Below are 13,626 nucleotides of genomic sequence, written 5' to 3'. Positions count from 1 at the left end.
ATGGATGTTCTCCTCTGGGAAAAGAATCTGCTGTATCTTTTTACCCAATTTTCTCTCAAAATGCATTGTGGTCGTGGTTCTAAGACATTACATTTAAGGTCTTTTAATAATAATAAAGTTAAAGTTCTTACATCAGCAAAGCCCAAATCATTTCTGTCCTCAGAAGGAAAAATGTTTCACAGATACATTGTACCACCAGCTTTTTTAAAGTTCAATAGTTAAAATACAGTTGTAAAAATAAGGATTTAAACAAGACTATTATTATGTTACTATGATCACCAAAATAGTTTAATGTGTTAGCATGCTAACATTTGCTAATTAGCACCAAATACAAAGTATAACTGAGGCTGATGGGAATGCCATTAGTGTAGCAGGTATTTGGTAATAAACCAAACTATGTAGCAAATCGATATCCTGATGTTGGTGCTAGATGAAAAATGATTATCCAGATATTACACTAAAAATAAAAAATATCACAGTGACATTAGAGTCATATAAGTCACCAAAATCAGTAGGATTTATCATCTGAGAACTATGAATGTTTCCATCCATCAGTTGTTGAGATATTTCAGTCTGACGGTGGAGAAACCAACCAACAGACGCACACAGACGCCCCTAACTGAGAAAAGTGAAAAGAAAGAAATGCAACATTCACATATATTCTGTATGTGGTTTTAATTGGTACATCAGAATTTTATCCAAGCAAAAATAGTCTCTCACAATGAGTTCTCGATAGCAGGACAATTTTATTGTCATGTTCATTGCAGTTCTTCATATTTTTTTGTTTGTTTTTTGGTGTAATTTCAGTAGAATCTACAGTTCAGATAACTTCAAGTTCATTACAAAATAAATTCTTTGCAATAAATAAATATATAGATTTATATTTATACTTTATATGTAGAAAATAAATATATTGTACATCTCATAAATAGGATCACCCATATGTACACCTCAGCTGCTTGCATTTTTAATAATGTTCCTGACACTCTGAACATTACAAGTCACCGTCCTTTTTTTAAAAAAAACCCATCACTTATTCTTTACAACCACAGTCAGAGAAGTGCTTTTGTCCCGAGCTTTATCACTTGTTTTGCATGCAATTCCTACACGACTGCTTGATATTTTATTTAAAAGTGATGAATGTGATCATTAGACTCATTAGATGATTACACAGGAGACTAAGTGAGCCCACAGCTGGGACTGGGGATGTGCAGTAAGTGCTCTTTCAAAAATCCCACATTCATCATAGAGATCCGATCCCCCTCTTTTCATCTTTGATTTTAAAGACGACTTAATAAAAGTCCAGCTCTCTAACTCAACAGACATTCTTCTTACAAACTCTTCAGTACCTGACTATCTCAAACTGTCACTTAACATGCATGTACCACGTAGTCTGTGTCTTCCTGACCCTTCTTCTTCTCCTATCTTTCTCTGTGTGTGGAATGTGTCTCCTCTCTTACATTACCATGACTGTCTGCAGTGCTTTCCGTCATTTGGCGCCCCTAAAAGTCTCTTGGTGGTCTCATAGGCAACCATTCTTTTGTTTTTTTTCCACCAGCGTAGTGCTACTCAAAACCGCCAAGGGCCATGACTCCATCTGTCATTGCGTGTCGCTTCGGTATCTACGCATTTACCTCTAAAAAAAAAAAAAAGTGGTTATTGAGAAAACATGGCACCTGATTTGATCACCCCAACAGCTGGGCAGTCATTCGGGCCTGAGGAGTCCGGCCTCCTCTCTCCATGTCCACAGTGGTTTTACAGGATAACTTTCCTCTCCTCTCTGAAGTCCACTGCAGAGGCAATGAAGCGACAACCAGGAACATGCACAATGTTTATTTCAGTGCTGTACGTGCTTGGTAGTGAGCCAAGGCGCAAACACAGTGACCTCAGGGGAAGCTGAGGGTAAACAGTTCTGAACCAGGTCCCAAATATCCACAACCCGCTTCCTCTTTTCTTTTCTTTTCTTTTCTTTTCTTTTTTCTTTCTTTTCTTTTCTTTTCTTTTCTTTTCTTTTCTCTTCTAGCCAGTTCTCCAAGTATAAGCACTGGTCACCTGTACTGGAAAAGGTCCCTGTATGCCTGAGGGATCTTTTCAATCTCCACTGGTCTGGGTAAGAAGTGAGTGAGTTTCTGGTGTTTTTTAGTCCTGCCGCCCTCCCTGGGCGAGCCGTCCTTGTTTAAGGCCACGTAGTAGAAGCGTCCCGTGTCTGTGTGCTTGTACAGAGTTGAAGCGTAGGTGTTGTACCAGTTCTCCTCAAACTGCTCCCTGAACACGCATTCTGCTGTCAGCTTCTTCTGCAGGAGAGAAAAACAACATATTAGTCATATGCTGAAGTCCTGCTCAGACGGCACCCAGTGAGAAAAAAATGAAAGAAATTTGCAACACCAAAAAGATTAAAGAGACTATGATTGAGATGGATGATGCCGCTTTGCATGCAGATTCCACTCTTCCTGATACACAAGTGTGTGTATGTCATTAACTATTTTGGACTGCACTTGAAAGCTGAAATGAACCAGTATCATTTACGCAGGTGATCATTATGCCAGAAGAGGGGAAGTCATTACAAGCAGCTTTTCACTCCTCAGACCTGTTAACCTCTTGCTGTGCATGGAGAATTGTTTCCCTCCCTGTGATGCAACATGAACATCTAGCAGGCGTAGAACCTTCCCTCGTTCTCTCACTTTGTTACACGTACACACACACAGAGCAGCTCTCAAAGTCTCTGCCTTCCTTGACAGCGCAGCATGAGCGATGGCTGCGGGTTCAGCAGGTGAGAGTGTGCTGGCTGAGTGAGTGTGTGAGAACAATAAGAGACATCATGGTTGAAGCTGCTTTCCCTGCCAAGACCAGTCAGTCATACGGCTGCTCTGCTGCAACGCCTGCTGCTGGTTCTGCTCTGCAAGAGGCCCGAACCTCAGGAGTGTCCTCAGGGTATCCCCGTGAAGACCAAAAGCCAAATATGAGCCTCTTTTGAGAGTGACGTGTGTAGTACAGAGTTGTGAATAAGGTCCCAAACAGTCACTATTTCCTGTACTCCCTCCTGGACACTCTTTCTCTTATTTTTTAGACTTTTTTTCCCCCTAAATGTTCGTGATTCGTCACTATCAGCCTTTAACACACTTTGGAATTAAAGCAAGTGTTTGTGCAAGAGTCTCAGTTTTATTCCAGCAGCAATTTTGTTGATTGGCTGTCAGGCTCTGCTTGGCTGCGGCTGTGTGGTGAAGCTGTTGTCTGTAAACACAACCCTGAGGGCACATGACTGGGCCAGCTCCATCCTATTAGACACACACACACACACACACACACACACAATCCTCATCGGATCAAAAGCTCGTCAAGGTCTGGTGGTTGTGGGACGGAAGCACCCTTCTACCTGTTACCCAGTTTCGCTGGCGGGTAGTTCCTCCCCCCCGTTTTCCTCCACCTCCTGGCCTCTCAGATTCAGACAGACATGTCTACATCGCTCCCTCTGTCAGTCAGGTGACTCAGTCAGGTGTGCAATTACCCCCCCCCTCCCTCACAATCACTGCATCCCACCATCACCCGCCCCCTCCCCCAGGGTCAAAGCTTCAGGATGCCAGACTCTGATAGCACGCAGTAACAATATCTGCACTTTCAACATAATGACCGTGCTTAAAAGTAGCCTCTGTTCGAAATGTTCAGAGCCGGGAGGGGTGGGGGTGGGGGGGTCTGAGCGCTGAGAGGCCCTCAGGTAATGCCCTGGGACACCTGATACATGTAACCCTCGCATATTTCCCCCTCATTGTCTTTATCTCTTTCCTTTCCTCTTTCTGTCTCCAGATACCAATCCAGTGTGAGAAAAAGGCTGCCAGGATTAAAAAAAAAAAAAAAAAAGAATTCTTTAGAAGCCACATTTACTGTGAAACGTGTATAAGCACACATTTCTTCTATATTTAACCCCACAGTTTAAAGTCCAGCTGTACACAAAGAGGTAATAACAGCACACATCCAAAGTCACTCCAAACGTTCCTGTCACCGCTTTCAGAAAATATGTAAATATTTCTGCATATCTCAAAGCTAAATAAGGACTTTGGCTTGCTTTCTAAAGCGGTGCTTTCCAAAGTGGGTGCATGAGGACGGGCCAAGAGATTAATCATATCATTGTTCATCCACTGTGTGTATTTGATTTGATTTTTTAAAAATAATGTTTCACCATAAAAGAAATTGTTCAAATTAACTACATATTATGTCACATTTCCGAACTCATCAAAACAAAATAGATAAGCAATAAATATCAAAATCACTGTATTAAAAACTCTGTTTAAAGTAACAGTCTTGAAGATCTCTCTTTCGCTCTCTTTGGCGGCACCCATGGCGATAAGCAGTAATTGCAGGTGTGTTTTTGGATCTCACTTCCCAGAGATCCAAACAGTGTTACCTGTGTGACGTCAATCAGTTGGCAGTTTGTGAGCGAGTCTGCGTTAGCTCCGCCTACCCTCTCTGGTAGTCCAACCACTGCTGGGTGATGGAAAAAGCATCACTAACTGTGCGCTGCTTGTGATTTTTCCCGGGAATGTTGCCACTGACACCCAGTTCTTAATATTGCAACTGCAAGGGCTTTCATCAGTGGGCAACAGACTCAATCACCATTGTGTTACCTCATTCGGTGATAGGTAGTGACTTAACAGACATTTATTTAGATGAAAACCTTCAATATTATTACTTTAATATGCAACTCACTGTTGCCAGTTGTCATAGGAACACAACATGATTTCCCGCTTTGGAGTTTTGCAGGAGCTCAGCAGTCAGAAAAAAAAGTGAGCGACAGAGCAGCAATACAGAGATTTGAGAAGGTGAAGTGAGGGCAAAGAAATACTGAAACATCTCACCTCTCAACACAGAGTCAAGTGACTCTGAATCCGCCGACAAAACTACTTAACCAACAGGTTTTGGCTGCTTGTATAAGATGGATATCCATCATTGTCTGCGCACATTCACTGTGGTATTACATGTTCCCAATTTCATAATAGTGTTATGTGGTTCTCTCATTGCTGGAAACATGAAAACAAGACAAGAGACGTCCTGTCAGTTGAGTCAGACCTGCAGGTTGTTCTCTCTCCACATCTACAGCAGCTAACATGTCCCATTAAAATGCCTGCAGCCTTTTTTGGGGTTTTGTTTGTTTGTTTTTCCTTGAACATCTAAAATACAAGCTTAAAATGAACATATTCAATTGTATCAATTGTTTATTTTAAGTACAATGATTTATCTGAAAGTCTGCACAGCACCTGTTGGCTTTCATTCCGAGTGATTGAGAATGATTCTATATTATTTAACTTCATAGTCTAATATAATATAATGTAATGATATAATATGATTTGAAACTGTTAAAACAGATAAGCTTTTGTGTACATATAGGCTATGCAAGTTATATTGGGGGTTGGGTGGCTCGGGGAGCCATGACAGAAATTTCCTTTGAAGGAATCATTTTTCTAAAGCTGCAAACAAATGTGTGGTGGATCTTGGAGCTTTTCCTTAAATCCCTTCACATGGAAAACAAGTACAAAGATTTATTTTCTCTTTTCTTTGCTACTGCCAGTGTGGCTTTTGGTCTAAAAATCCACACCTTTTACTGGATTTACTGTCTTTATTAATTTATTGGGTCATCATGCTTGAAGTAGAGCAGCAGGAGAGGGAGATATGAGATGGAGAGTGTGAGACTCTGTAAAAGAAACAAACTTGTTTTGTCTCACTGTGGGTTTTCCCATCTGCCACGTACGAGAACCTTGATAACAAACTGAATCCCATGATGACTACTCTCTCTCTGTTCCTGAAAACCTTTTTTTTATTTTGAGAGCTCAATACTGAACTGTATTCTCTGAGAAAGGCTTGAAAATAGTGTGTTCTGTAAAACAAATCAGATGTACTAAGTGCCAGACTTGTGAATGAGACCCTGGGCTGCACAGCGAGGGCGGGGTTGTAAATGAAAAGGAGGGGTTTGACTCACCGACCCATAGAGCTCTCCTTTCTCATTCATGCCGAGGTAGAGTCCAGCGTCCACCCCCCTGATGCTGACCAGACCAACTGCCAGACTGATGAACTCCAGGATACCTGAGGTCAAACACACAAACCAGTCAGGGAAGCCCCACAAACACACTGTAAACCCCCTCGGAGGAAACAGCCAGCAGTACAGCTGCTACTGGCCTCCATTTATCTGGCAGTAGACCAGTCAAACTGTGCACTGGTGAACTGGTTTTGGGAGTAAAGCTTTATTTATGTTTGTTTTCCTGCTAATTCTGCTCTGTCAGTTGTTCATTGTCATCTTGTGTCCAACTTCCAGTGTGTTTTTTGTTTCTTTTACTCCTATATGTTCAAATAAAACCCAGCATCTTCTTGCTAATCCATTCTACATTTGAAAAAATGCTTTTTAAAGACATTTAATAACTTAATTTGTCATTGATTACAACGGAAAGGACACAAAACAGCACAAGTGAAAGATTTCTTTGATTTCTTGCTTGCTTTTTTATTCGACCTCAGTAACATACATCACTCTTGTCTATTGTAATAGTTTGTGGTGTCTATAAATGTGTTCATCCTGTCTTTGAGGCTTCCCACACTCATGCAGTAAGAAGTCACTTTTATGAAGCTGAACTGTAAGATGTTTAGGGGACTGCTGACTCACAGGAAGTTAAAGTAAAGTGAACATCTACTTCAAAGGCAGGCAAACAACCGGTAAAATTAAAAGCCATTGGCTGTTGTGATGCAGAGGTTAGTCAGAGAGGATCCAGCTGGCAGAGGCCAGCTTACAGCCACCTGGTCCCCATCTCCTCGACCTCATCTGATGCCAGAGAATGACAGAGAACATCCCTCTAATTTTTGGGGGGTGAAGAGTGTGTTTCATATCCCTCTAATCAAAGCCATGTCTTCCTTGCAGCTCTGACAAAGACCTTGCATTTTAAAGCTAAGTGAAGCCAGAAACAAACACGAGGACCACCCATCCCTGTAAACCGGCTTGTTTTGGCTGAAGTCTGAACATTAAACCTTCCCTGAATTCCGCAGTGGTCATGCTTTAATTTAGAGTTATTCCGCTCTTTCCGCAGCGAGCGAGGCGGCCTGCACCTGTGAGATGACTGCATGGATATGAGGCGCGAGACATGTGCGTATCTGCCCTCTGACCTCATTTGTTTATCGTTCTCCCGCGAGCCGCACCTCGCTCCATTTACATTAACGGCACAAATCTCCAGAGCCGCGGGCGCGCGCGCACTCACACACGCCTGTGCTGGCTCCTTGTTTATCTGTGAGCGCGAGACGTACACACGCACGCGCTGCTTGTTTGCCGCTGAGGAGAGACACCTGTGCCCCACGCGCAGCGGGGATTGCCAGAGAAAGGTGTGTGTGGCTTTGCTTCCCTGCGCGCCAGGTGATGGTGACGCACGAACGAGTATCCACCGGGGATGTGAGGCAGGAAAAAGCCTCTTAATTAAACTCACTTCAACAGGTTTAGAGTGACAGCAAGTATTAAACAGCCTCGTAAATCACCAAAAACGGTAATTAAATTTTGAAATACTGATAATTACTTGCCTCAAGATGATGATTATACCGGAGGCCACAGTTCACCCTTCTTCATTTACTACCTCAATTATAGTCAGTAATTGAGAAAGTTAGGCTAAATCAAACCAAAGCCTGGACCTGTTTCTGTTAATTGAGGTAAATAATGTGAAAAATCATCCAATATTTGAGATGCCTCACATCAATAAATGAAGTAAATGATAAAGAAATACGCTCACCAAATCTGCTGTGGTCCTGTCTTGTCCCATACACAGTCCCATTGGGGAATATCTCCAGCTGAAAGCCGGTCCTGCAGTAGAGCTGCCGCCGCCTCAGGATCCCTTTGAGGTGCCCGAAATCCGTCGGCGACCCCCGCTGCAGCCTCCCTTCAATCTGCCCCAGCCGCTCATTCAACCCTACAGGAGACTCCGGTAAGGGCATATTCCCGAGTGCAGGAAAGCTTTGTAAATCCAAGTCGAGTGCCCCCAGAAAACTCCCGACCTCTGCCATTGTGTGCACAGCTGTCAAATTAAGCGAAGGCATTTAAAATGTAGGCTACGGTGACTCAAGGAGGGGAAAAAAGTTTACAGAAGTCCGGTCCATGCACGCACAAAGCGTACCCAGCGCGCCGTGCTCCTCCAAATCAAGCGGAGTCCTCTCAGTTTATTGATCGTCCTTTGCTATAATCACCAGTTTGATATCTCTGTTTATCAGATGGAAAGACTCTATTATATACATACTCCCCACGCATTCTCACATTGGATATTCAAACACAAGCCACGCCTGGCTGGCATCCCTTCTTACGCGCATCAGTTTCCTTATTGAATGTGTACTTTCAATCCAACTTTTACTACCGATGATGCCGCTGTCTGTACGTTTCTGTCACTGCCCTCTCAGAAAGCTGTATCTATTCTCAAATCCAAGTCCAGAAGTATCTTCTCATAGCTCCTGCGCTCCTGATTTCGGTCCGAGGCTCTCTGATAAAACCACATAGCCTACCCAGGGGCAGGAAACTCTGGCAACAGTTTGTGGTGCATTAAAATGCGACACAGATGCAGAAGCAAAGACCATCATTGTTAAAACACAAATGGCAGCTGACAGAAAGCCGAAAAGCTACATTTATCATAAACTGTAACAACCACTCCACCACAAAGGGAATCCATAATTTATACTGCCTGGTTTTTGGTCACACCTCTTCTGGAAACAAAAAAAAAAAGAAAAAAAAAAAAGGAAAACCGCAAACCATCGTTTCCCAACAAGATTATCACAATAACCTGTGCATAATCTCAGAGCAATCCAACCTCCTGCACAAGTGTCAGTGCCAACCACTGCAGTTGGACGTTTTCATGAGAGCATTTTCTCCACCTCCTTGTTGGAAGCAGGTGCTTCCTCGCCCCTCTGCACAACGTTTGCAATGTGCTCCAACAAACCAGCAGCTTAACCACTTGTACTACTGGCAAGGAAGGAAGGAAAAAAAAAGGAAAATCCAACTTCTGATGACGTGCACCATCAAATCTGACTGGTGCAGAGACTGTGTGGACTTTTGGAGTCATCAGAGGAGCTAAGTGTGTTTTTATAACATAAATCTTCACAGTATAAAGAAAAAAAAATGAGGTTATCCAAAATGTTGATCGCTGCTTCTGACTTGCAAAGTTTCTACACACACCCACAAATGTTCTGCTGCTTAGTAATTATGTAAGTACATAAAACAGGGGAGTAAGCATCACACACTGAGAGAGGAAAGATATGCAGGCATATATTTAACTACTTTACCGTCATGGTCCAAAAAAAAAAAAAAAAGCCCTGTCTTAGTCAACGCCACATTTCCACCTCTTTCTCACCTGAAACACCTCCACGGATGTCAAGCATTTTGATGTTTCAGGTGCACGGCGAGCTGTGCCATCATGCACATGAAAGAGAGCAAAGAGTGAGCCACAACAGGAATAATGAATAATAGGTGTAATTTATGATTGAATGGGGATTTTGTATCTCCTCTGTGCACAATGGGGCAACAGGTCCCAACTTGTGGATGCACAGAAAAAAGAAAAACGCAGCTGTTTGGTGAAGACTTTACTTCTGTGAGGATCGAAATGAAAACAAACTCCAGGAGTGTTTTAATTAGTTCACTGTTCTTGAGATGTCAGTGACAGCAGGACGGGTGGGAGGGGAGGGCATGATTACATCAATAACACCGTTTAACTATTAGGCATGTTATTTTAGACCTCCTTCGAGCTGTTTTCGGAAACCCCCGTCCTGAGGGGGAGTTCTCACCTCAGAGCTGCTCATCATAAGCAGCAGTTATAGAGAAATGGGATTTATGACAGTCTCTCGCCTCCACGAATGGTGACAAATAGTATGTTAAAATCACACAAAGCATGTATCATTGTTTTTTATGTCACTGTCAGACTGATGAATTTTGTCGCTCCTTGTTTTTGGGCTAATTTATCAACTTTTGTGGTGGCAGCGCAATCTATTTTGAAGCAGATGTGACTGGGCTTTGAGAGCTCCTCAGAGTGGGATACAGTATGATTGACCCTCCAAAGCACGCAGGCCTTTTTCACTGCTACTAATTATGCCGCTATAAATCTTACGGGTGTGTCATGGCTGCATTGAAGTCAGAGGAGGGACAGTGGCTTTCAGCTGGTGCGGGATATGAAAGGTGGTGGGGGTGATGAATGCCCATGGGCCTCCGCTTGATGAATTGGGCAAAGGGGTTGACGAGGAGTCAGGGATGGTCAGGCTTTGTGCGAACAGACACCAGGGCCCTCGCTGCAGAAGAGGATGAAAGGAGGATTCGTTTCAGCTAAAAGGGTGGAAGGAGAGAGATTAAAGAAAAGAGAGATGGAGAGAGAGAGAGAGAGAGAGAGAGAGAGAGATAGAGCAAGTGAAGCAGAGTAATAGAAAATTAAAAGGAAACACCCCAACCCCCTCTTCTTCCCCTCTCATGAGCAAGTTCTGACTTTCGCTCTCTGTCTATCTCCTGCACACAAAACTCAAATCAATCTTAATGGCGATTAGGAGTTAGTATAAAAATCTAAAGGTGGTAAATTTTGATTTCTTTTCTTTTTTTTTTTGGTAGCTATTACAACTACATCTGTTGCTGGTCAGCCATATTTTATAGTTGACATGGCAGATTTATGGCTGCAGACACACACACACACACACACACACACACACATACACACACACACACACACACACACACACACACACACAAATCCAGAGTTAAAATGTTCCCATATGCTGAGAACCTGCGGAGGATATAGAAATGAAGATAATGACCTCAAGTGCATGGCTACAGCTTTGAAGTTGCTCTCCCATGAGTCACAGAAAGAGTCCAAATTGAAAATGAAGTTACACTCGCTGTCTGAATTGGAGGCTAATAAGTGCCTCACCTGTTTATTTGGAATAGACAAACTTCATATGCGTCCTCTTCAGAGGGGTTAGCAAAGGTCCGCCTGGACAAATAAAGCAGACAAATATGTGTTTGATTCGATTATGGAGCATGCTTTAGAGAAATTTGCTTATTCATTTTCTTACCGAGGGTTGGATAAGAAAATTAATACCACCTTCAAGTCTGTATAGTAAATATGAAGCAGCAGCCAGCAGCTGGTTAGCTTCATTTCTGTTGTTTCTGGTTAGCTGCTTAGTCTGTTTCATTTGGGTTATGTAACAGACTATTTCCTGGCCGGGTGCAGTAACTTCCTGGAGACTTGTCATCACTGTTCCAGTCTTTTTGCTAAGCTAAAAGCTAACTGACATGAAAGTGGTATCAATCTTCTCATCTAACTCTTGGCAAGAAGCTGAAAAAGCCACATATGGAACTATTCCTTTAAGCTAAGGAATTTAAGGATGTGCTGTGATGTTGTTACATATGATCTGTGTAAATTCCTCAACATGATGTTCAAAAAATGCCATCTTCTGCCTCTGAATGTCTTGAAACAGAGCCCCCCCCCCCCAAAATCTCTCTCACAGTGCGGCACTGGTTGAAGTGGAGCCAGTTGCAGCCTCCCTCTCCCGTGATGGATGCCCAGTTTAGAAAAAGGCCTCCTGCTGCTCCTGATGCCTCACACGTAATCATCAGATCTGGGATCAGGTTCCTCAAACCCCTCTTAACCTCAGCCAAGTGAGGGCATGTAAAAAAAAATGGCTGACTCAATGTCAGTGGCTATTAGGAACGAGAGCTTGTATCTCATACCACCCGGTTAACAAGGCCACTAAACGGGTCAGACCCCTGCGTCTCCCGGCTAGCAAAGCAGCACAACAAAATGTGAGGACTGTTGAGTGGAGCTGCAGAGCGGAGCTACAACAAACTCCCTGAGAGACAGAGAGAGAGAGAGAGAGAGAGAGAGAGAGAGAGAGAGAGAGAAGAGAAAGGATATCATCTGTTCTTATTTTACCTTTTGTCAAGCAGCATGTGGAAAATGATCTTCACTGTGAGTTATTTGCAGAGCTGGATTCCGTGTTATTTCATTCCCTAGCAGAGACATAACAGAGAGGGTCTCCTCTTTCACGCAGGTGGTCCTTCGGCCTTGTTCAAGGGCGCTGTGTGCACTGGGGCAGGGGTGGGAGGGTACACCGGGAAAGGGGGGGGGGGGGGGACAGACAGATGCATGCGAATTTAGGTAATGGTGTAACATTTCAGCGCCTGCTTTCCCTGGCCGCCCCCTGTAAAGAGAGTGTTAATTAATTAGTTTGCTTTGCTTTCAAGCACTAACGAATGGAGCCCCCCAGGTTTCGAGAAGCCACTCGTATGCAAGGAACACAGTCTAAAACCAACATTTGTCGTACAAATTACTTACATATGTTCTTGGGAGAAGAAAAAAGATCCTTGACATGACAACAGAGATGTCCCACTATTTCTTTTTCTTTTTTTTTTAACTCAATGGGGAAACCTTAGTAGGATTTTTTTTTTTACTTTATCGCCAACATTTTGGTTTAGCTGTCAATTATTTGTACCCCAAACTTGTGGTTTTGCTGTTTTCATCTGCTGGCTGACTTGAATATGAAACTGTAATGATAAATGCTATGTTTCCCATTGTAAATTTACTAATTTGCCACGATACAAGCTTGATTTTTCAACATTTTTCTCTCTGTTTCTTCTGATCATTATCAAAGACACTGATTGATCAATGAGTGGACTTAGGGTTATACAGGCAGTGATGTTGGCTAATGAGCCTCACATTAGTTTGCTCCTGCTTCATGAATAAACCCTCGCTATCTGAGTAGTGTTCCACCTGTCCGTCCACACTGATGACTGAGGTGCAGTGTAATAACAGCAATAACAGCTCTGAAGGGTTGCGGTCTGATGTTAGAGCCCAGACTGGAGAGTGTATATGCGTGATCATGATCCTGTCTGATGAGGGAACAGGCCCTCAGAGCGAGACTATTATTCTTACTACAACACAGAGCAGGAATCTACCCTCAAACAGATGTTAGGAGCCCTTTGTAGAGCCTTTGGCACGGAGCCCAACCCTACCTATCTGCACAGCTATTTACATGGCAATCCAGCTGCTCGGTCTCTCTCTTTTTTTCTTCTTTCATCCCTCCCTCGCTTTTGCTCTCTCGCTCTGCCTGTGTCTATACATTTGCATTCCCCCTCTTTCTCTTCCTCCCTCTTTCCCCATTTACTGTTTGAAATCAAATACCCATTCTCATATAAACTTTGATCAATCAAATGCTCTAATTTGTTTAACTGAGGAGACAATGACATACTGTTGCAGGTTCAGTTACAGAGAGATGAAAAAGGCCAGGCGTCCCGTATCTCAGAATATCTCCGTGCTGACACAAACCTTTACCCCACACTTTATATTTAGTCATTCCCCTTCAAAGAAAAGCCAAATATATCCCTGAAATTTCTACCTGCTACACTGACTTATTGTCCCCTCCAGTCCAAGCAGATGTGGGAGGGAAGGATTTATAATGATAACCGTTCCTGGAATCTGAGTTTATATTTGCTTTCTCACTAATCTTTTGAGATGATATAAAATGCTTTGCATTTTAGCCAGCATGGCCTTTGCTAGCTGCACAACTTGAGTAAAGTCATTTGTAAAGTGAGTTGTTTCATTTTATTTTAACTCATCTATCAAGTTCAGAGAGCTTAAGGGCAGGAGCCAA

The 13,626-nt window shown here is 42.9% G+C and overlaps 1 protein-coding gene across 1 annotated transcript; it reads right to left on the bottom strand.

The window, feature by feature from the left end:
• Positions 1-686: 686 nt before the first annotated feature.
• Positions 687-9,135, bottom strand: fgf16 (fibroblast growth factor 16). The gene is made up of 3 exons (XM_042418086.1): positions 7,749-9,135; positions 5,969-6,072; positions 687-2,294 (listed from the first exon to the last, which is right to left on the bottom strand). The coding sequence occupies exons 1-3, from the start codon at positions 8,050-8,052 to the stop codon at positions 2,049-2,051; spliced, it is 654 nt and encodes a 217-aa protein (XP_042274020.1). The 5' UTR covers positions 8,053-9,135; the 3' UTR covers positions 687-2,048.
• Between the last annotated feature and the right edge of the window lie 4,491 nt (positions 9,136-13,626).

This window comes from Thunnus maccoyii, chromosome 8 (assembly GCF_910596095.1).
Source record: "Thunnus maccoyii chromosome 8, fThuMac1.1, whole genome shotgun sequence".
Classification (NCBI taxonomy): Eukaryota; Metazoa; Chordata; class Actinopteri; order Scombriformes; family Scombridae; genus Thunnus; species Thunnus maccoyii.
This window is presented reverse-complemented; position numbering and strand designations above follow the sequence as displayed.